This window comes from Panthera pardus, unplaced genomic scaffold, assembly GCF_024362965.1.
Source record: "Panthera pardus isolate Hobbes unplaced genomic scaffold, ASM2436296v1 HiC_scaffold_17, whole genome shotgun sequence".
Lineage (NCBI taxonomy): Eukaryota > Metazoa > Chordata > Mammalia > Carnivora > Felidae > Panthera > Panthera pardus.
Genome location: NW_026526732.1, coordinates 46,638,427 through 46,661,455, shown reverse-complemented (window position 1 = coordinate 46,661,455; position 23,029 = coordinate 46,638,427). Strand labels below are relative to the sequence as shown.

General features: G+C 40.0%; 2 protein-coding genes across 2 annotated transcripts in view; one reads left to right on the top strand and one right to left on the bottom strand.

Annotated features, from left to right (window-relative positions):
* TRAPPC3L (trafficking protein particle complex subunit 3L) overlaps window positions 1-1,024 on the bottom strand; it is a 42,027-nt gene extending 41,003 nt beyond the window's left edge. Inside the window, exon 1 of the mRNA XM_019438933.2 lies at window positions 859-1,024. Coding sequence (XP_019294478.1) covers window positions 859-900 — 42 coding nt within the window. The 5' untranslated portion in view covers window positions 901-1,024. The remainder of the gene's footprint in view (window positions 1-858) is intronic.
* Window positions 1,025-6,541: 5,517 nt separating this feature from the next.
* On the top strand, window positions 6,542-13,809 carry CALHM4 (calcium homeostasis modulator family member 4). Its single transcript, XM_019438931.2, has 2 exons — window positions 6,542-7,180; window positions 10,593-13,809. The coding sequence occupies exons 1-2, from the start codon at window positions 6,623-6,625 to the stop codon at window positions 10,977-10,979; spliced, it is 945 nt and encodes a 314-aa protein (XP_019294476.2). The 5' UTR covers window positions 6,542-6,622; the 3' UTR covers window positions 10,980-13,809.
* The last annotated feature ends 9,220 nt before the right edge of the window (window positions 13,810-23,029 follow it).

Sequence of the window (23,029 nt, the reverse complement as noted above, 5' to 3'; positions counted from 1 at the left end):
GATTTAGGTGCAATGTGAAATCTACAATATCTTTTCGTATTTCAGAGCCCCACATAAAAATCAGTCAGGATTCCAGAATGCCAAAGGGGGCACCTGCAGGCATTCCCAACTGGGGTGTGCCAGTTAATCATACAACTCCAAGTACCCATAACTGAGATTCCTCAATTTTATCCAATGCTCATCAGTTTCCTGAAATAATTAAAAGGGCTTTAAGTGTAATGATAAATTTTCACTTCTGTAACTTCTAAATGCCTAATAGAGGATTAAAGAGGAATATTTTTCCAAATATAATCTGTAAATAAGTTTTAAAAATAACTCTGAGCTTGGAATATACAGAAAGGACAGTAGCACATACAAAATTATAATGATAGATACTTACATTTAAAACAAGGAAATATATTTCCAAAAGCAATAATTTTTTTAATACTGAGTTTCTTGCTGATCTATTCCTGTTAATTTAACACGTAATCAACTATTTTATATACATTTCACTTGCCAGTTCATGAAGTATGAAATACAAAGAATTCTAAGTATGAAATACAAAGAATTGCTTAATCTTTTTTCCGTCAGAGACAGAAGATACATTTGGCACTTTATAGATCTAATTAGTCAGAAAGGAAAACCCTAAAATATGCATAAAGAATCGATTCTGTTATAAAGTGTTAGAGATCACTAATCACTGTACTATTCCCAGAGGTATCATTTATGATCCAACCCACTAAACACTCCCTTGCTCCCACTGAAAAAAGTCTGTTTATAGTGTCACTTTTTAAAATGAATCAGAAATCACTGAAGAAAATATTTTCTTCGAAGTAGAAGAAAAGCCTCTTTGAGAATATGTTTATAAAAAGATCTTACTATTTTATGGTATTCTGGTCTTCTGTGTGCAGGGCGAGACATTGTGCTTGAGAGATGAAGGATGTGATCTTCGATTTCTTTTCGTTGGCTTTTATCTTACAGGTGTATCAATCTCCGTCCTTTTGTTTCCGCAAGTTCCTTTTTGCTTTGAGACAAGAGTGCTACTTCTGCACTCCCCTGCTGTTGCTCTTTGCTGAACTGAAGAGGAAAACAATCACAAGCAGAACTGTCTTGTAGGCACGTCCCTTGCCACCGATCAAATACTGCTTCACTTGTGAGGACAAATTGTAATCTAGAGACATAAAAGCTGATAGTGGGAAGTCAGACCAGAAACACCAGCTACTGAAAATTCTTTAGCCCAAGGGAATATAAGAGTGGTGTTTTGCTCTCATGCCAACACATTGTTCTAAAATCACAAACAGAAACCTTCCCGATCCAAGATAAATCTAAATGTTAGCATTATTCAGTCTTTGTATTGATTGTTGTGTGAATTCGAGACAGGATCAGCAATCTGTACCTACTATGTCTTGGGTTCAAATGTAATAATCAATGACTCTAATGAGTATCACAGACCCCATCTTGTGTGATTCAAAATTCAAATGTATCTGGTATTTTTGTTTTCATAAGCAGCAGTTTTAAAGAATGATAGATTTGGGGTATTGGTATTTTTTCATAAAATGTTGGTCATAATGAGTGTTCTACAGTTTAATAATGTATAATATTTCTGACAGAGAAAGCAAGCCCTTAGCTTTCTTTTGATAGTCCCTGAGATGTTAGCTATTGAAGGCTCTCTTTATTTATGCAGGAGTATAGACCTTTAAAGTTAAAACAAGAAACTCCCTCATCTTGACAACTGCAGGGTGTGGAGGATCAGAACTGTTCCAGAAATAGAAGCATAAAACTCAGTTTAAGAAAGTAGTTTCCTACTTCTCCCATCTTTACCATCTGAGTTAATTGGCCCTATGTGTTCTAGAAAATTCTTGCTATGCCGTGACAGACTACTCAATACTTTGAAAGAGTGTGGTGTAGTTGAAAGAGCTAGGAGACTTTGGAAGGCTCAGACTAAGCTGCGGTTTTACCATTTACTGGCTGTGCGACCTTGGACAAGCCATTTTATTGCTCTGTGGCTCAGTTTCCACATTTGCAAAATGGCAATAATAATGCCCATCTCACAGAACAATTGGAGAATCAAAGAGATAATGTGTGCTATACAACACATTATAATGCACCATATAAACACTAATTACTATAGATTTTTCTTGTAGGTGAGCGTTTTGAATGGAATTCTTCAATATTTAAGGTATTTCCATTACTGCCTATGTTTTATGACTCCATTCTCAGGAAAAGTCAGTTTTGCTGGGTGGTGGTGTGTGTGTGTGAGGGTGCTTTTCAGTGGCAGATTCGTGACACCTTATATTTATATAAAGTTTATGATTTATAACATGGTTTTCATTTTATCTCATTTTGATTCAATTACCATCTGTGAAGTAGTCAGTACTGTAATCATTACCATTTTATAGGATAAGAATCTAAAAGTCATGTCGAGAAATTTGTTCAAAGTTGGCTGGGTGGTAGGCAACAAAGAGGGATTTGGTGACTCCAAATCCAAAATTTGCTGACTCCAAATCAAAATTTTTTTCTATTGCACACACTCCCATTATGTTAGAGCAAAGGTTTTAGAGGCAGACTCACAAAAGCTACTAAGGTGTGATGAGAGAATGTTGCTGAGCCTACTGTGGGGGTAGTTCTGGGTTCCGAGAAAAACCGAGAAAAGCCCTGTGTATTTGGTGGGTGGGGAGTAGTGGTCCTGGAATCAATTTCACTAAACTCTAATGGCTGTGGTATGGTGACATCAGGGCCACCATGATAATTCAGGACATGATGGGTGCATTAGGAAAAGCCAGCTCTTCCTCCAGACTGATTGACCTTCTCCTCTCTCCTGCGTCTTAGGTCAGGACCATAGGGCTTAAGGAAGCAGTCCCTGCCTGGGGTTCCCATATGAGAGCACAATCTGCACAAATACAGCTGCAGCCTGTGGTGCTGGGACACCAGTTTGCTGGTTTTCAGACTGTGAAACCCACTAGCCTTCAGCGGCTCTTATGATCCAAGGAAGCTTGGTGTGCCACAGGCTCTTTCTTTCTGTCAGTCTTCACTTAAATAGAAGAAAGTGTAGAGGTTATATTTCTTTTTTTTAAAAAAAAATTTATGCTTTAATTTGTTTTTGAAAGAGAGAGAGGGAGAGAGTGGGGGAGAGGGAGACACAGAATCTGAAGCAGGCTCCAGGCTCTGAGCTGTCAGCACAGAGCCCGATGTGGGCGGAGCCGAAGTTGGACATTTAACTGACTGAGCCACCCAGGTGCCCCAAGGAGTAGACATTTTATATGTTGGATAGACAGGTGACGGCAAGCTATCTTAAAAAGAAGAAAAAAAGACCATTTGGTTAGAAAACCCAGAAGAAAAATGATTACTCACAGATGTAATCATTCACAATCATTGACAAGTTACACACAGATACTGTTGATAAAGTCATTAGTTCTTTCAACTGTAAACAATAAGGCTTAAGAGTTTGTCATCAACAAACTCCTTTACAGCAAGACTTTGATACCTCAATAGTGACTTCTTATCAATCCATGCTTCATTCATCCTTTCTTACAATGTTGCCTGAAAGAGTGGTCTACAATTTCCTTTTCTACTTCCTCACTTCCCATATGCTCTATTAAATGGACTATTAAATATGTTTAATGGACTTTAAACATAAGGAAGATGCGGTTCGTACTACTGAGCTCTACCGAACAAGTTGCTATTTATACTTTAGGCTTTATTTTCAGCAATAAAGCAATACTGATACAGTTGAAATAGCCAGTACCCTCCTTAATTCTATTCTGTCCTTCTCAGTTCTGCTATGCAGAACTTGATATTTGTCATTCCTATACATGTTTTTAAATTCTACAAATGTTAGTAACCACAAAGACTATGTGGTATCATTTTGTTTTAAGACTTTACAAAATTTCTTATACTGCACGTATTCTATAGCTTGCATTTTCCCTTCCAGTTACTCCTTAGGATTTATCCAGATCCATAGCTGCCACTCTAGTGAATTTATTTTCCCAGCTTCTTATAGCTGAGGTCAGCAAACTTCTGTAAAGGGCCAGGGAGAGGATATTTTAAGTTTTACAGACATATGGACTCTGTCACAACCACTCAACTCTGCTATTGTGGGGAGAAAGCAGCCACAGACAATTCAGGAACAGGTGTGCCCATGTGCGAATAAAACTTTATTTTTAAATACAGAGATTTGAATTTCTTGAATTTCATGGGTCACAAAATACTAAACTTTTTTTTTTTTTTCCCAACCAAGTTAAAGATGGGGAAACCATTCTTAGCTCGCGAACCATAGAAAACAGGCAGTGGGCCACTTTAGTCTCTGAGCCATACATGATCAACCCCTAGTCTAGAGCATTCTATTTCTGTGGCTTATTAATCTGTTTCTTTGTTATTAGACATTAATAATGAAATAGAATGAAAATACTGTAGTGGAATACTACATATATCTTAGAAAAAGCTGGCTTGTTCTTCACATCTTTTATATCCTAATGTTTAATCATTTCTTATAAAACTATGTTTAAAATGTCAAAAAGAATTCTCCTTATAACTCGATCAGTTTTTGCTTTATGTATTTTCAAAGTTATGCAGTCACAGACCTACAAATTGGCAATTGTTATATCTTCATAATGGATTGTTCCTTTTATTATGATGGGGTGTTCAAAATTAGCTCTTCTGACACTTTTTGACTTTGGTTCAGTTTTGCCTTATATTATGATTCCCAGTTATATATATTTCAATACCTCTAGTTTTCAAGCTTTGTGTGCAGTCAAGTTTTAGGTGTCACTTGCAAGCAGTGTGACTCTATTTTTTAATCAGTCTGGAGGTGAGTTTGCTCCAGCTTCGGTGTGGTTGTTAGGAGCATGCCAGACCACCGGGGACCTACTCCTGATTCTTCTGTCATCTCTGTGTGACCCTGTGCAATTTCCTTAATCTCATAACACCTCAGTTATCTCATCTGTAAACAAGTTGAGGCTAATATTAGCACCTCATCATAGTTCTTAAAACAGTGACTGGCATGTAGCAAGCACACAGTAATTGTTGGCTCTTTAAAATTTTTTTGTGTGTGAAGGGCGCCTGGGTGGCTCAGTCGGTAAAGCATCCCACTAATTGATTTCAGCTCAGGTCATGATCTCACAGTTGGTGGGATCAAGCTCCGTGTAGGGCTCTGTGCTAACAGTGCAGAGCCTGCTTGGGATCCTCTCTTTCTCCTTCTCTCTCTGCCCCTCCCCCACTCATTTTTTTTTCCCTCTCTCTCTCAAAAGAAATAAAATGAAAATTTAAAAAAAAAACACACAAAAACAAAACCATACAGCCTGAAGACAACTGCCTTCTGGTCTCTACTGTTGTCAGTGGGACATCTATTGTCCGTCTACTGTCATTCTTTTGTGGCTTACGTGCCTCCTCTTTCTGGTAGCTTTTAATAATATCTCTTCATTTTTCACAGACTGAAGTTTTACTATGATGTATTTATATGTGGATTTGTCTTTATTTACACTGCTCAGAACATCTAACACTCTTCTGATGTGGGAACTTTCTTTGATTTTACAAAATTCTCAGTCACTTCTCTTCAAATAGTATTTCTCTGCCTATCCCTTCATTTTTCCCTGCTGGAACTCCTATTATGGAGTTGCTTAATCTGTCCTCTGTTTCCTTTTCCTTGAATTGGATTTTAAAATATATTATTTTATTTCTTTATCTTTTAATACTGTACTTTGGGTGAATTCCTCAGCATTATGTTCCAATTCACTAATTATGTAATTAACCATATCCAGTTGAGAGTTTGAAAAAAGAAATTTATTTCTTATTCATTTTTTATTAGCCCAACCAAGCCTAGTCCAAGGCCTTTTACATAGAAGTTATACAATAAATATTTGCTGATGAAATAAATATAGAAAACACCTTACATATTTGATCATTTAATTTCTTTTTATAGGTATATAATTTTATTAGTACCTATCACATTTTGATGTAACAAAAAGATACCTTATAAACAGATTTGCAACTTAGCTTATAAAGCAACACATTATTATATTAGATTCTGTGCATACATACAAACACATTTTTTATGCAAAGTTAGAAAGTTAGTTTTGTTGCAGTTTGACTTTAGGGGTACCCAAGACTTGTTCTTCTTTTGGGAAAAGCTTTTGGGATGTTCTGGAAGAACTCATAGGTTATGGATGTTCCAGACAGCCCTAAATTTTGGGTGTCTCTATTATTTGGTAAGTTCTGTTATGCCTTTTGTCATAATTTTATGGTAACTAACTCCTGGGCTAGTACAGGGTAAGAATGTTCTCCGTTTTGCTGCCAATGCCCTATTTGCCGGTGCTGATCAAGGCAGCACATGGAAAGATGGCAGCAGTTGCTGTGCAAAGCAGGCCATTCTCTTTTTAGTGGGAAGATACACTGAAGTAGTTTTCCCTGTCACTCGTACCAGAAGAATCTCTCTAGTTTCTTCCGGCTGTAATCTGAAGTACATTTATTAGCTCAGGATTCACAAAGTACATAAGGAAAGATGCCTGAATCCTTTAAACATGTTTGAGGATATTGGGTTGCTTGACGCAGCCAGTTAAACCAGTAAGGTCCCATAAAACGGTTATAGCTGGTGGAGTCTAATGATCAGAAAGGGCCGGAAGCTGATTCGTGTAAGAGCTTCCCGACGATGAGCCCGACTCTCAACAATATTGTGTCTTCCCTGCAGAGAAGTGGAACATTTATCAATTCTTTAATTGCTGCTTCGACTATTGGTGGGCAACAGCTGTTCTCTTCTTTCACATTCAAATGTCCTTGCCAGGTTGGGAAAAATTTCTACTATGGTTCTGCTTTTCTACTCATTCCAGCCTTGCTCCTTCTGGTTGCTGGCTATGCCCTGAGAAGCCAGATGTGGACAATGAGCCGTGAATACTGCTGCAGCTGTGCTCCTCCACGCCGGAGAATCAGCCTCTTGGAGCGCAAGCTGGCTTGTCTTAGGTTCTTCAGCATCACTGGGAGGGCACTTGTTGCTCCGTTAACATGGCTGGCGGCAACCCTGCTGACAGGCACCTACTATGAATGTGCAGCAAGTGAATTCGCATCTGTGGACCATTACGCAGTATTCGACAATGTCAGTGCCAGCAGACGGGAACAGATCCTCGCTGGGTTTCCATGTTGCAAATCAACTCCATCTGACATGATCCAAGTGAGAGATGAAGTAGCTCTTCTGCACAGATACCAGTCACAAGTAAGTTCCTGATGCTATGCTATCCCATCTTAACTAGTCACTGGACACACTTCACATTCCTACCGCTTCTGATATTGTCTGAATATAAAATGCAAACTAGACGCTATTCATCGAAGTGATTTCTACTGAGTGGCTATTTGATATAGTTAGGATGTTGGGCTTTGGAGTCAGCAGATCTGTTTTTGAATCTTGCTTTGCCCTTTATCAACCTGCAGAACCTTAAGCAAGTTATCTAACTTACCCATGCCTCACTTTTCTCAGCTGTAAAACGGGGATACTGGTAGGATCTACCACATAAAGTTGGATTGAGTAATAAATGAGTGCATACATGTAAAGCGCTCAGTATAGTGTCCAGAATCGATATTAAATATAATAAATTTTAGACATTGTTATTAAAATTATTATTACTATATAGTGTATTATTTGATGCTTTCTGCATATACACGTTCTTAAATATTCATTCTACATATTAACAGTTTGCCTAAAGCTATAGGAAGCTTAATTATGACTAAAATAAATTCCAGTGATAGTTCTAAATGTAATGTCCTTAGACAAATTTATGCGACGGGGTGGAGTGAGGTAGGGAAAAGGCCTAAATCCACGGCACTTATGGCTTAAATTTAAGAAGTGTAAGAGTGCATTCTGTCCGTACAGAAAGAGTAATTGGCATACATTACTCTCTGCAAGGGATTTGGGGGGGAAAAACACATTTTCAAACCACTGAAATAAAATTGAAATGAATTATTTTTAAACTACTTATTGCAAAGGCATACACATTTTTTGACCCATCACTTTTTAGTTATTGAAATTTAGGAAGTGATAACGCTATTTTGTTGAAAAAAATTACTATCGACACACAGAATACTCAAGTGTTTCCTATGTCCTGATTTAAGCAAAGTTAGATATCCCATTAAGGTATCTCTGTCTCAACCTTTTATGCTAGCCCTAAAGGTCAGCCAGAGGAACTGTGTGAAGACAGGTGAGAGGTCAAATAATCAATGGGGGAATTCTAACTTTAAAAAATGTTCTCGCTCAAGAAAAATTAAGATGTAATATACACTGGTAAGATCTTCTTAAACTGACAATATCTTATTTAATGCATGCAAGGACTTCTGTGATAAGACACAGTTGTATAGTTCTGAGTGCCATCAGCCAGTGGATTTCTTGGACCAGCAGCAACAAAACTAATGCTTATTGAGGTGCTTCTCATATACTGTATAAATATTCCCTATTTAATTATAACCCTCATAATCTTAAGAGAAAGGTTTAATCAACCCCATTTTACAGACGAGGAAACCAACGCTCAAAGAATTCATGTAACTTTTGTAAGTTCACAGAGCTAATAAATGACTGATAGAGATATTCAAAGGTCATACCGTTTCCATTTCACCAGGTTGCCTTTCACAACCACCTTGAACTTCAGTCTCATTTGAGGAATATACACTATAAGTTTCATTATTCTGAGATGACCGACAAGATCATATTAACTTCAAACCCGTTCTCTGCCCATACTTTATTCTAAAATAGCTTCCTGACATTAGTTTTACCGAATTTCAGTTGATCTTCTACAACCATGTCAAAATTATCTTTCTAAATGCAAACTGAATGATGAGCCCCACCCCATCTGCCATATAAAATTCTTCTATGATTTTCTACAAGCCCAATCACAAATCCAAATTCTTCTCATGAATACAAGGTCCTTCAATGTCTGGCTCCTGACCACTTTTCCACATGACTCCTATGACCCCGTGAAGACAAACTTCCTGAGGTTCTCCCAACTCTTCATGCTCTTACTTTTCTTCCTCTCTTCTGAGAGCTCTCCTCAACTTCTTGCATCTGGTGAACTCCTCTTTAATGTTTAAGTCTGAGCATCATCTCCTCTGGGAAGTATTCCCTGGTACTCCTCTTCCTTAAGTGAATTCACTTCTGTCCCATCATGCTTACTGATATCAAAAATGATCACATTTTACCATATTTCTTGGCTTGCTATTTTGTCTCCCTCTTTAGACTTAAAGACTGTGGAAAGGATGAACGTAACTTAAATTATTCACATCTGAGTCCCTATAACCAAGCACCATGTATAGAGAACATGGTGTGAGGTCAACCTGGGACTCAATAAATGATAGCTAATGAATTAATGGGCATCTCAGATGCCCTTTCCTCCACCATGCTGGCCTCTATTAAATTAAATTGCCCTAAGTGTCACTTTGTAGGTTTTAGCCTCCACTGAGCACAGCTATCCCGCTGTGCTCACACTGGTAATTCCAGGACTACCGGTGAATCACAAGCTGTGGGAGAGAACTTCACCTCCGAGACTGTGGCTGGGAAGCTGCCTACTGCTGGCTTCCCTACACGTATGGAACTTGCCTCTCTCACTTTATATAATAATCACTAACTATTGAAAAAAGAATACTTTAAAAAAAAGGGTTCTAAGACTAGAAAACAGGGGCGCCTGGGTGGCTCAGTCGGTTGAGCGTCCGACTTCGGCTCACGTCATGATCTCGTGGTCTGTGAGTTCGAGCCCCACATCGGGCTCTGTGCTGACAGCTCAGAGCCTGGAGCCTGCTTCAGATTCTGTGTCTCCCTCTCTCTCTCTGTCCCTCCCCCACTCATGCTCTGTCTCTCTGTCTCAGAAATAAACATTAAAAAAAAAAAAGAAAATTAAAAAAAATAAGACTAGAAAACAGCCATTTATGTCAGTCATTAAAAGAGGAAACTAAATAATTGCAGATGAGAAATATTGTTAATTTTCCTTTCAAAGTATATTTCAAAAATGAATCATAAAACTGGTCAGCAAATAACTATTTAAAGGAGGAGGGATATGAAAAGGAAAATAATAAGATGCTTTACATTTAGGGACATGAGTCTTCCTTGGTCACAAAAAAGATAAGAAAAGAGCAACTCAGGAAGAAATGTCAATGAATACATGTTAGCACGTTATTACGAAGGCACGTAGGAAGCTACTATTATTATCTATCTATCATCATTTTCATCACCATCATTATCAAATAGTTATTAAGCACCCAAAGATGTCGAGCCTGTTCCTAATGGTTGGTGGGGAAAAGTTCAGCTAAAGCCAAAAGATGTAGTTTAGGTACCTTCCACAAGAGTAATTGGTGGGTTATAGCAGCTGTCACTTCAAGAACAGTCGTTATAATCCATTCCAAGCTAACTGGTCAATATCCTTTGTGATCCAAAAACCAAATTGAAATGGTTGGGCTTATTCTCTCCATCGCACCTGTATCCATACCAAGTGATCAGCACCTTGTTCATATTTCAAAGACTAGGAAAACAAGCTTCTTATCCACAGTTTATTTCTTACCCCCAGTTTTGTAGAAATCCCCATTGCTATGATTGTCCCTCGAATATTCCCTATATTGATGCTGTTTTTCTTTTAAACGATTATGTGAAGATGCTGGGCTGGATTTTGATCACCTTGGCAACCGTCGCTATCCTAGTGTCCCGCTGCTTGGCGACGTGCTGCTCCCCCCTCCCCTCTCGGCAGCACTGGTACTGGACCAACCACCTCCGCAACGAGAGGGAGCTCTTTGAGCAAGCTGCAGAACAGCATTCGCGGCTCCTCATCACGAAGCGCATACAGAAACTCTTTGGCTTCATTCCTGGAAAGGAAGACGTCAAACGCATCCGCATTCCTTCGTGTCAGGACTGGAAAGAGATTTCAGCACCCAGTCTTCTCTGCATGGGGGACGATTTGCAAGGTCACTACAGCTTCCTTAGAGACAGGCTGGATGAGGAGAGTGAGGAAAGCAAATCTGAAGGCATCGAATTACGACCTTGATTATAGCACCTCTCACAGGTCAGGTTGCTTAACAGATACTTTGATGGAGTTTCAGTGTCATCTCTGTAACTTTTTCTGTGTCTTTTGGTATTGGTTTAAATAAGCCCATCCAAGATGCTAGTTCCAAAGTCACTTTATCTGATCATTGTGCCAATCTTTCTTTTTGGGATTTCCTCGGTGGAAGTGGTAATGGTATAATATAGGTCTGGTGATGCCTCTATTGGTGTAAGTAAAACAATATGGAATTTGAAGTCATATCAAAATTAGAATGTTGATTCTATGACTCAGTATCTCTGTAGAAACTAATATTTCTGAGCCCCATCTTGTTACCTGCACACAGTGGCTACTTCGCAGAGCCGTGGTGAGGATTAAATGTGATAACATAAGCACAGTGCCTTTCCTAAAATAAGTGCCAATAAATGTTCCTTTCCCCCTTTCTCCTTGCATCCCATGTCCTTTATCACCATTTCCCTGACTCTAATTTCTGGTTTTATTTCTACCCCTATATAATATCTAGGAACTTTTCACTTGCTTCTACCCCTTCCTTTGATCTTAAATATCTGATCTTTGGGAGCCAGGACAAAATGCCCTTTCTAAACTGGTAACATGTAAGAGAGAAGCTCATGCAGAAAGGTCTTGAGTCATTCTGCCATAACCAGGGGAAGATGATGCATTATTCTATCATCATTAGTATCCTATGTTCTTTTGTAGCATACAAATGTTCTTTTGTAGCAGCTCCGTACCAGGAGCATTTTTATAGTCACAACATATAAAGTTTATTCCAGAAAGTTTCCCTTCTGTGCTCCACTGCAGAGATGCCACCTGTGCCTTTTCATTATCACTTTGTGCCCTTGTTCAAAATCCATTTGGGGAAGTACGACTGCTATACGTATTTATGTATCCACTATCTACAACTCCAAAAGCGGAGACCTGCCTGACTCTTCTCTGTGACTTTACACCTCTAAAATTTGACAGTTTTGTAATTGATCCTGGTTATTTCTGATATATATAGTGTCTTATGCCTCATGTTTGTCACATTCACCTAAGCAACTGGTTCGTTGGCCAAAATAAGCAAAATGAAGGCGTTTGTGTATTTTTTAAGCCAAAACAATGGCCGCTTACTGGGTAATAATGGACCAACCCCCAATAGTCAAGCTAACTTTCAAGACTCACTTTCAAGGAAACCAGTTACTTGAGTACCTAAAATGCAATCAAATACTATTCTGTTACACAATCATGGAAGAAAGAGTCTATTCTGTATGCAATTATGGGTTCCACACACTTAACGGAAAGAAATAGAAAAAGAATTTTAAGGAGACCATTACATTTTTTAAACATTTATTCACTTTTGAGAGACAGAGTATGAGTGGGGGAGAGGAAGAGAGGAGGACACAGAATCCGAAGCAGGCTCCAGGCTCTGAGCTGTCAGCACAGAGCCCAGCACAGAGCCCGACACAGGGCTCGAACTCATGAACTGCAAGATCATACCTGAGCTGAAGTCGGACACTTAACCAACTGGCTTAGCCACCCAAGCACCCCGAAGACCATTTTTTAAAAAATCTAGAAGTGATGCACTTTGCTAAGACAGGAGACCTGTTCCTCCCTCATCATTACTTACTGGGCAAGTCAGTTAGTGTCTCTGGGACTCAACTGTTTTCATCTATAAAACATAGATGATACCTTACCTGTTGTAGGGCAAAGGAACTGAAGGAAATGTATTCTTGAGATTCTGTTTAAACCTGATAAGATTTTTGTGTTTATGCTCGTACATATACAGGTCCAGATGTATACAATCTTCTGGAATAGTAGTAGGCCCAGGTTGTCTCCATTACAAGGAAAGTATTACTGAGTTCAATTCTTCCTCTAAAGACATTTGCTGGCATTCCACTTTCAAAAGAGTGTTAATGTACTGATATTTTTCAAATGGCCAAGGGAAGCCATTCCACTCTGTCACCTAAATCCATATACAAAACTGACATGAAATCACGAGAGGGATCGTTAACAAAAAAGAAGTTGTGGAAGGTAACTAGAGTCCTCCTTTGGCTCTGATATAAATGAGCTGTGTAAATATGGAAGATCATGTCCACTTTGTCTCCTCCAGCACTAAAATTCTATCCCTCTATCTGGTAATTTTTGAAATTTCTCCATTTGGAACATAATAGTTAAATCAACACTTTACACCATGCTCAGAATTGTTTTACTAGTGTTTGGGGGAATATTCCACAGTAAACACTCTTTAATAAGTTTTCAGTTAACAGAAAAATCAAAGAGTATATAAAGTTAAAGTATTACATCATCAGAAAGAAGATAATAGGAGCGCCTGGGTGGCTCAGTTGGTTAAGCGTCCGACTCCGGCTCAGGTCATGATCTCACAGTTTGTGGTTTGAGCCCCGCGTCGAGCTCTGTGCTGACAGCTCAGAGCTTGGAGCCTCCTTCGGATTCAGTGTTTCCCTTTCTCTCTACGCCTCCCCCATTCATGCTCTCTCTGTCCCTCAAGAATGAATAAATGTTAAAAAAAATTTTAAAAAAAGAAAAGAAAGAAGATAATAGTTGTTTATACACATTAAACACCAGGAAACTTTCTTTTCACTAGACCCTGGAAGCGCTTTCTACATCAAACTTCTGTATGACATGCACAGTTAATATTCTACATCATGTAATTATGATCTTCCACCGTAGCTTTCTAGCAAAGGATTTTAAATATTCTTTGGCTCCTCCACATGGCTTCAAAGGGCTTTATGGCATCTGTGAACATTTGAAGGGTAGTACACATCTGTGGCATTTCATTGTATACTATCCATTTCCAATTAAATAAATCAAATTCCCATTTCTCGGTGTGTGTGTGTGCACGTGCGTATGTTTGTCTGGAATATTCTTTTGTTCCACAGCAAGTGAGACAAGACTTTTCCATCAGGAACATTGTACTTCCTCCTCTTTATGCCTAATGGATTTATGTAGTTTTAAGACATATAATTAAAGTTAATTATGTGCTAATACTACCTTATATTTTGTTACCAAATGCTTTTGGCTACTACATCAAATGCTGTGGCATATATACAGACTTGCTCATTTCTTAACTTCAACTCTGCCAGCTCTCCCATTCCCCCACCACAATCTAAGCTGCCTCCTTTCTAGGAGACAATCTTAGATGTGTTTTACTCAACTTTATGTTTTCCAAAGCCGAATTGTGGAATCATACTTATATTCATCTTCTTTGTCTCCCTTCTCTGTTCTCAATCTTCAACTTTAACAGTCAAATGCAGGGGCGCCTGGGTGGCTCAGTCGGTTAAGCATCTGACTTCGGCTCAGGTCATGATCTCGTGGTCCGTGAGTTCGAGCCCCACGTTGGGTTCTGAGCTGACAGCCTGGAGCCTGTTTCAGATTCTGTGTCTGTTTCTCTGACCCTCCCCCATTCATGCTCTGTCTCTCTCTGTCTCAAAAATAAATAAACATTTAAGAAAAAAAAAGTCAAATGCAGGGGCACCTGGGTGCCTCAGTCAGTTGAGTGTCCAGCTCTTGGTTTTGGCCCAGATCATGATCCCAGGGTCATGGGATTGAGCTCTGCATCAGGCTCCATGCTGACTGAACGTGGAGCCTACTTAAGATTCTCTCTCTCCTTCTGTCCCCCTCACATGCTCTCTCCCTTAAAAAAAAAATTCAAACGCAAGACTGTAATAAGAAACAACAATGTGAATTTCCAAACTACTTTTCTGCATTTTGCTTAACACCAAGGAAAATCACATTAACCTTAAAACTTTGAAAGATCACAGCCAACCAAAGGCCTTCCAAATGCAAGACTAAGTAGTTATTTCCTACCTCAAAATATATGGTGTGGAGACACGATGTTGGCTTCTACATAAATCTATGCAAATTTAGCCCCAGTCACTAAAGAACAGATATTGGCAGGCTACACAGCTACACAACTAGCTCTTTGGGTTGGGGGGCACACATCTCTAAATGTGACCTGTGGACCAAAGAGCAATGAATGGTGTTTCCGGAGAGGTAAATTACATCATTCCTGAAATGGAATTATTTTTTCTGTGCTAACCACTAAGTATGATTAAACTTCTCTAATCTCAGTACATCAGAACCTTACAAAGAAATGGATTTCGATTGTTGTTTACTCTGCTGCCCCCCAGCGGCCAGACAAGTATTTGCACCCATCTGTAGTGGTGATAGTAGTCGTAACAACAAAATGTAGTGCTTCGTGTATGCCAGCTACTTCAAACGAATTATCCCAAGTCCTCCTTGCAACAAACTGGGAAGCAGAATCACATATTCTTATATGACTTGCTGACATGGAGTTAAGCAACCCAGAGAATGTGAAGAAATTTTGTGTAAAGTTCTACACAGATGAAATGCTTTCTCACTGTTATTTTATGAGATAACTGGGGAACCATGGGTCGTAATGGGAACCCAAGCCTATATTACTCCCATAAAATAAGTTCCCCCATTTTACTGATGAGGTAACTGAGGTAAAGAGAAGTCAAGCAACTTGCCAAAGGACCCATACTTACAGTGATAGAGCCAGAATCCAGCCCTGGTGGTTTCACTTCTGATACTACACTTCATAGCATTGTGCTGGAATACAGCAACGGGAGACAGCTCACCAACCTGCCAAGGCCTTGTAGGTGTCAGGAGGATTCTCCTCCTACATCTGACGATGAATAATGAAAACACCCTGAGCTCCAAAAGTAGGGTGCTAGGGGCGCCTGGGTGGTGCAGTCGGTTGGACGTCCGACTTCAGCCAGGTCACGATCTCGCGGTCCGTGAGTTCGAGCCCCGCGTCAGGCTCTGGGCTGATGGCTCGGAGCCTGGAGCCTGTTTCCGATTCTGTGTCTCCCTCTCTCTCTGCCCCTCCCCCGTTCATGCTCTGTCTCGCTCTGTCCCAAAAATAAATAAAAAAAAAAAAAACCAAAACGTTGAAAAAAAAAAAAAGTAGGGTGCTATATCACATCTGAGTCCCTCTCTTTCCAGTTCCACTCTCCTGGCATGTATAAGGGCTCAGCTTCAAGGCATCATGCTTTCTTTTTTCTTTTTTAGTTTATTTTTACTATTTTGAGGGAGAGAAAGAGAAAGAGCGAGCATGGGAGGGGCAGAGAGAGAGAGGGAGAGAGAGAAAGAATCCCAAGCAGATTCTGCACTGCCAGCGCAGAGCCCGACCTGGGGCCTGAACTCATGAACAGTGAGATCATCACCTGAGTAGAAATAAAGAGTCAGATGCTCAGCTGAGCCCAGGTGCCCCAAGGCACTGTGCTTCTTAACAAAGTGATTTGTGCACTCTCGCTGGGGCATAACTTTGGATCTGAGGTACTCAACAGCCAGTGGCACTGAATCTGTAGCCACAGACTACCTGCCAGTTTACCCCAGAGGTTCAGGTATTCAATGTATGCAAAGAATGGGCAGGAAGCCACTATAATTTGCCAATTTGTTTTCAGCAGCCCATAGTTATAAAAAAGTCGGTCAAAAACAGGGGTCAGGGAAACGTCTCTCATCATCATAGGGTTTTTGTATAAGTCAATCTCTCTGGAACTTTAATGTTCCCTTACATGAGATAGGGGAGGGTGATAAAATTATGGGAGTGATTAAAGTATTTTAAGTCACAGAGCTCTTTGAAATGCCATTTTTGGGGAAAGGAAAGCTGTTTTGAAGAAATAGCCAGGAAAACTGTGCATACTCACATACCTCAGAGTTTACATACTGTGGCAGACTAAATAATGGACTCCCCAAAGATGTTCACGTTATAATCCCTGGAATTTGCGAATGTTCCTTTATACTTTATATGACAAAAGAGACATTGCAGGTGTGATCAAGGTAAAGATTTTGAAACGGGATATTAACCAGGATTATCCAGGTGGGCCCCATGCAATCACAAGGTTCCTTGTAAGAGGGGCACAGGAGGAATCAGAGTCAGAAAGAAGGCAAAGTGGCAACCCCAAAGGAATGTCAAGGAGTATCAGAGTGATGCCTGAGAAATCAGTCATTGCTGGCTTTGAAGATTGAAGGGATCATGAGCCAAGGAATGCAGACAGCCTCTAGAAGCTGCAAAAGGCAAGTAAATGGATTTCCCCCCTAGAGCCTCCAGAAGGAAAAGAGCCCTGATAACACCTTGACGTTAACCCACTGAGACCTGTGTCTAACGTGTGTCAGAACAGAGTTATATACGGTTTTTATAGTTAACAGAACTATAATAAATCTGCACTGAGTAAAGTCCCAAAGTTGGTGGTAATTTGTTTCGGGGGCAGACACATTTCAGGATTTATGAGCCCACAGCTGGTCATGAGTGACAGGTCCTGGATCAGGGCCTCTTCAAGGTAATTGCTAGCACAAGCACCCTGTGATCCTACATGCATTGAAGCTCTGCCCTAGCAAGCCAAAACTTGCTCCTGGAGAATAAATATATCTATAATGTGATACTTTATAAATATGTATAATACAATGTGTTCTTATACTTGAAACTGTTCTAACGTGCAGAAAGAACAGCTGAATACACCTTTTATATGTATTGATAGACGTTTTAGCCTACAAATAAAAAACATTTAAATCTATTTTTCTTCTCTAGTTGCCTGTTAGTGACATCAACAGAACTATATACTGTAAACTCTTTCATAACATGGACATATTCCAGCATCTGAAATATGAGGAAAACAATGCCAAAGGAAAGAAAAACTAATCTGGATCTATGTGGTGTTTTTCGATTATATAAATTTTACAAATCAAGTATTCTCTAGTTTATGCTTGCCATTCTTTCACTTTGAAATAGCTTGAATTTGAGACAGCTGCCTAATATAAATCTTTACCCCAACAATGATTTTATAGATCCTATGAGGTCCTATCAGATCAGAGAAAGGTCTGTAACTTGTGGGGAAGAGAAAGCCAAAAGCAAAACCATCCAAGTGGCAGAGCTAGAATATACTGAAATTCAGTATGCAGTTCAGCACTACCTGCCATCAGGGCATCAGGCGCTTTGAGCTCCTTCTCAGAAATTTTCTGGAACCTACTTGTGTGGGGCGCTCAGACCCGAACCTTATCACGTGGACCCCCGTCTTGCCTTCCCCGAGCGTGGTGAGCCCGGGGGTATTTCCACCCACGTCTAGGGCGCCCAAAGGGTGGGGTGGTGGCGGGTCCTTTGCTCAGTGTGCCACATCGCCAGCACCTAGCGTGGACACCCACTCTGCGTGTCTCGGATCAGGCAGTCCACTGGAGTGGCGCGTCAAGTCCTCCGAGGCTTATGACCGTCCCCTCACACCGCTTTCCTTCCTGGCCCCTGATCACGTGGCGACTTTGGGCTCTCCCACCCTAGTGGAGCGCATCCTCAACGCAGGAATGCGACCACTGGACTGGATCCGCCCGTCTGGAAGGTAGGGTGCAGCTGACATTGACAGAGATCGCATTCTAGGAATGCAGTGATCAGGACCTAAAGAAATCAGGAAAAGACATAGTTGGAAGTTCTGTAGTGAGTGTAGTGTGACTAGAAAGCAAACGATCATTCACATTTTCCTGCATACTCTGGGTAAGACTTGCACTTGCCGACATCATGAAGAGAGTACATTCTTTGAGAAAATCACTGGAAGCCAGCATTGAGGAGCAGCACGATGGGTGATGGAACTTAATGAGCAATGATGTGACCTTAATTGTATTAGGATACTGTAGAGGCAAGGAGAACTATATTGTTCCGGTAGAAGTTACAAAGAGTCATGGCATTGTGAGTAGTAACAGCACTGCCACTTTGTTTTTCATGGTGGGAAACAGGAAGTTAGGAATAATACATTTGATGATAAAGAACACGAAGAGACCGTGCCTGGACACTGCAGAGAATCTTCATGCTCACTGATTAAACAATAAACAAATGCATGAAGTGCCTCTATTAATCTTTATCAGTAATCCACCGTATCTTACTTGGGCCCCTGAAGTTCTAAAATACATCTTTTAATAAAATTGCTTTTATAGATAGGCACCCCACAAAACATGTTTGCCCGGGAATCTACATACCCTTAGGGGTATATCTGACTCAACCCTTCACTATATTGTCTCTCATGAAGCCAAAAAAATAATTTGACTTCAATGTTAATTTTTTGTTTTAACTCACAAGTTCCTTTTCCTTCTACATTTTAAGTAATTTACATTGTATTTCACGAATCCTATCTTCTTCCATACTTTTTTGCTCCTTCATTTTCTCTCCTCCTTCTCCACCCAGTCCCTTTCAAATCCAAAGCAAAGATGTGTTGTGTGTGTGTGTGTGTGTGTGTGTGTGTGTGTGTGTGTGTGAAAGCGGGGGGTGGGGCGCGCGGGGGGAAGAGAGAGAGAGAGGAGGGAGGAGGAAGAAGACAAGGAAAAGTCAAAGAGAAGATTGAAATGACCAAAAGGAATATGTACAAATGCTATTTCTTGTTTGCCCATCTCATACTTCATCCTTACATGTAAGGTAATGTTGAAAGCATAGCCCACTTAAAAGTAGTGTTGTCCCTGCTTTGCTGTTGCCCAGAACGAAGGCCCCCATCTGTTATGTGGTTCAATAACATTAGCCTCTAAGCTGTTAGGAGAGTAAACAACTCCACCAACAGACACGACTCTTTTGGCCATGATACCTTGGGTCAGAGATGTTAACTGCTAACTTTGAAGTCTGGTTCCATGTAAGCAGCTCTAATATATGCACGATCTTGAGGAGACTCTTATACTTGGAAGGTATCATGGAGATAATTTTCCTCAACTCCTTAATTGTACAGATGGGAAGCTGAGACCAAGAGAGGATGTGGCTTGTCCAAACACATATGGTAAATCAATTGTAGAGAAGGGTTATAAACTAGCCTTATAATCCCTTGGTCCAGGCTTTTAGAACCGAACCACGTTACCATTCCATTGAATTCATTCATTCATTCATTCATTCATTCATTCATTCATTCATGGAATATATATTTTCTGAGCATCTATTCAGTATCAGGCACTGACCTATGTGCTAGAATAAAATACAGATACCTGTCCTTATAGAATTCATGTGCACGTGTGTGTGTATGTGTGTGTGTGTGAGAGAGGAGAGGATAATATTAATAAGTAATTCTAGTCCAATCTTAACGTGCCATGAGGAAAATAAAATTAGGTAAAGAGGATAGGGCGTACTGAGAAGAGTACTAACAATTGTAAGCAGGGTACTCAGGGTAACCTGAGAAAGCTACATTTGAGGAAAGACTTGATGGGAGGTGAGGGAATGAGCCTCATAAGTATGGGAGGAAAAGCATGCCAGGCAGAGGGAAAGCATGTGCAAAGACTTTAGGAAGAGAACTTGTACTACACGTTTGAGGAATGGTAAGGAGGCTAGTATGGCTGGAACAGAGAGTAGATGTCAGAGCAGTAGGAGATAGGGTCAGAGAAGAAAGAAGACGTGCAGCTAAGGGTTGGGGAGCCAGATGGGACTTTAATTTGAGGAGGGTGTTGTCAGTTATGAGTAGAGTGACACGACCTGATTTATACTGTAACAGGCTCACTCTGACTGCCGTGTGGAGTCAGAGTAGATTGTAGGAAATGAGGGTGGGAGCAGGGAGGCCAGTTAGGCAAGCTGTGATGCTGAGAGGCACCACCCTTCAGGGGAACTCTTCAGAGTATACAAAATTAGAATTTCATATGGCTATTTGTATTTGTGACTTATGATGAGTTTTGAGACACCTGGCTAAATGAAACAGTAGTCACGTGAACTAAGAATTCTCAATTCTGTGTATCTGATAGTGAGATTGCCTAGGGAAATCATAGGCACAGCTAAGTTAAAAATAAACTCCCAAACAATTTTGAAAGACTGGTAATATTAGGAAATCGCAAGTAGGAGTTTGCATTACTTGCAAAGAAACTTAGATGAATACAAATGAGTAAGACAAGTATCTTAGGGACATTTTTCTTTAGCAATGAAGATGAACAGAGAATGGCAATAGAGAACAGAAGAGCTTCAGAAGACATCATATACACTTAAAATTATAAACAACACTAATATCCTATTTTTGGATTTGCAATGTGTTTTATATCATTATTTCATAGTCTCTGAATCATCTCATAAGCTTATAAATAGCTAAAGCTGGGCTTCTCACCTCTGACTCCAAATCCCATAATGTTCTCACTATACCATTTTCCTAACTGCCCTGTCCTTTAACATCTTTATAAAGTAAAAACAAAACACTAAAAGAAAGCCAATTTGCCTCATAACAGTTCTCCCCTCTCAGGGAGTTAACGGCATTCCCATGTCTGTGAAGGGTCTGTGTCATTGTCAAAATGAAATTAGAGAGCAACCCAAAAATTCTTAATGATGTCCATGTAGGTGTGACAAAGATTTAGGGGTGTTTGTTCTCTTGATTATATTAGCACTGGAACTCTCTTAGGGAGTTATCTCCAGTATTTAGAAACGAAACCAAATCACTATATGAGCATTTGGAAATATAAAGGCTTTATAGTGAAGATGTAACAGGTTTGAAAAGGGTATTTTACCAAAAATTCTGTTAATAAAATAGTGAAGTAAATATAAAGGAGCACTTCATTTATTAAAACTTGCAATCGACATTAATCTTTTTCTAATATAAACCTTAAGTTGGTTGTTTTGCTGTATCTTATCTATCTTGATAGGTTGTTTTTACTATCAGTTAGGAAAAGTTTTAAAGTTTTACTTGACTTTTTTTTTGCTTTGATCCATTATTTAAAGGTGTTACCAACTTCTGTGCCAAACTCATTCTGTCTTCACTATCTGTCATTTTGGTTAGTAGAACTTCATCTTTCCTGTTGTTCTGGCCAAAAACCATTTTTTACTTCTTTTTCTTTTTTTTTTTTTTTTTTAATTTTTTAAATTTTTTAATTTTTTTTTAAACGTTTTATTTATTTTTGAGACAGAGAGAGACAGAGCATGGACAGGGGAGGGTCAGCGAGAGGGAGACACAGAATCTGAAACAGGCTCCAGGCTCTGAGCTGTCAGCACAGAGCCCGACGCAGGGCTCGAACTCACGGACCGCAAGATCATGACCTGAACCGAAGTCGTCCGCTTAACCGAATGAGCCACCCAGGCGCCCCTTTACTTCTTTTTCTTACAACCCACATCAAATCTTGATCTTACATGATCTGCAAATTCCTTCTCATCCTCCTCATTTGCTGGGCATCAGCCACATTGGCTTCCAAAATACCAAGTGGGCTCTTACCTTAGAACCTTTGCACTGATTGTTCTTTCTATCCAGCTCTTCCCCCGACAACAATTCATTGCTTTCTGTGAACTCAGGATATCCAGAAAAATAAGCACTTTATATTTGCAAATTACATCATATATTTTATTTGATTCTCACCATCGTCAGTAGAGTTTCCAATTTTATCCTTAAAGTTTAAAACACTGCTCCAAATGAACGTTTTAAAAAAATGTTTATTTATTTTGAGAGTGTGCACTTGTCGGGGGAGGGGCAGTGAGGGGGGGCTGGGAGAGAGAGAGAGAGAGAGAGAGGGAAAGAGAGAAGGAGAGAGAGAATGAGAGGGAAGAGAGAATCCCAAGCAGGGTCTGTGCTGTCAGACCATGACCTCATGAACCATGAGACCATGACCTGGGCCAAAATCAAGAGTCAGATAGATGCTTAACTCACTGAGCCACCCAGGTGCCCCAACCCCAAACTAACCCTTAAGAGGCAGAATCAGTACTAGAGTGCACCTGATTATGCTTGTTTTAAGCATTCCTCTGCTCTAAGTAATACTTCCCAATAGAAGATCAAGATGCGGGGCGCCTGGGTGGCTCAGTTGGTTGAGTGTCCGACTTCGGCCCAGGTCATGATCTCACGGTCTGTGAGTTCGAGCCCCGTGTTGGGCTCTGTGCTGACAGCTCAGAGCCTGGAGCCTGGTTCGGATTCTGTGTCTCCCTTTCTCTCTCCCCCTCCCCTGCTCATGCTTTGTCTCTCTCTGTCTCAAAAATAAATAAAAACATTAAAAAATTTAAAGAAGATCAAGATGCCTTCTGGTCCATAGTACATCATCATTTTAACAAGAGAAAACCTTCAACGGGTGCCTGGGTGGCTCAGATGGTTAAACAAGAGATAAACTTCAGA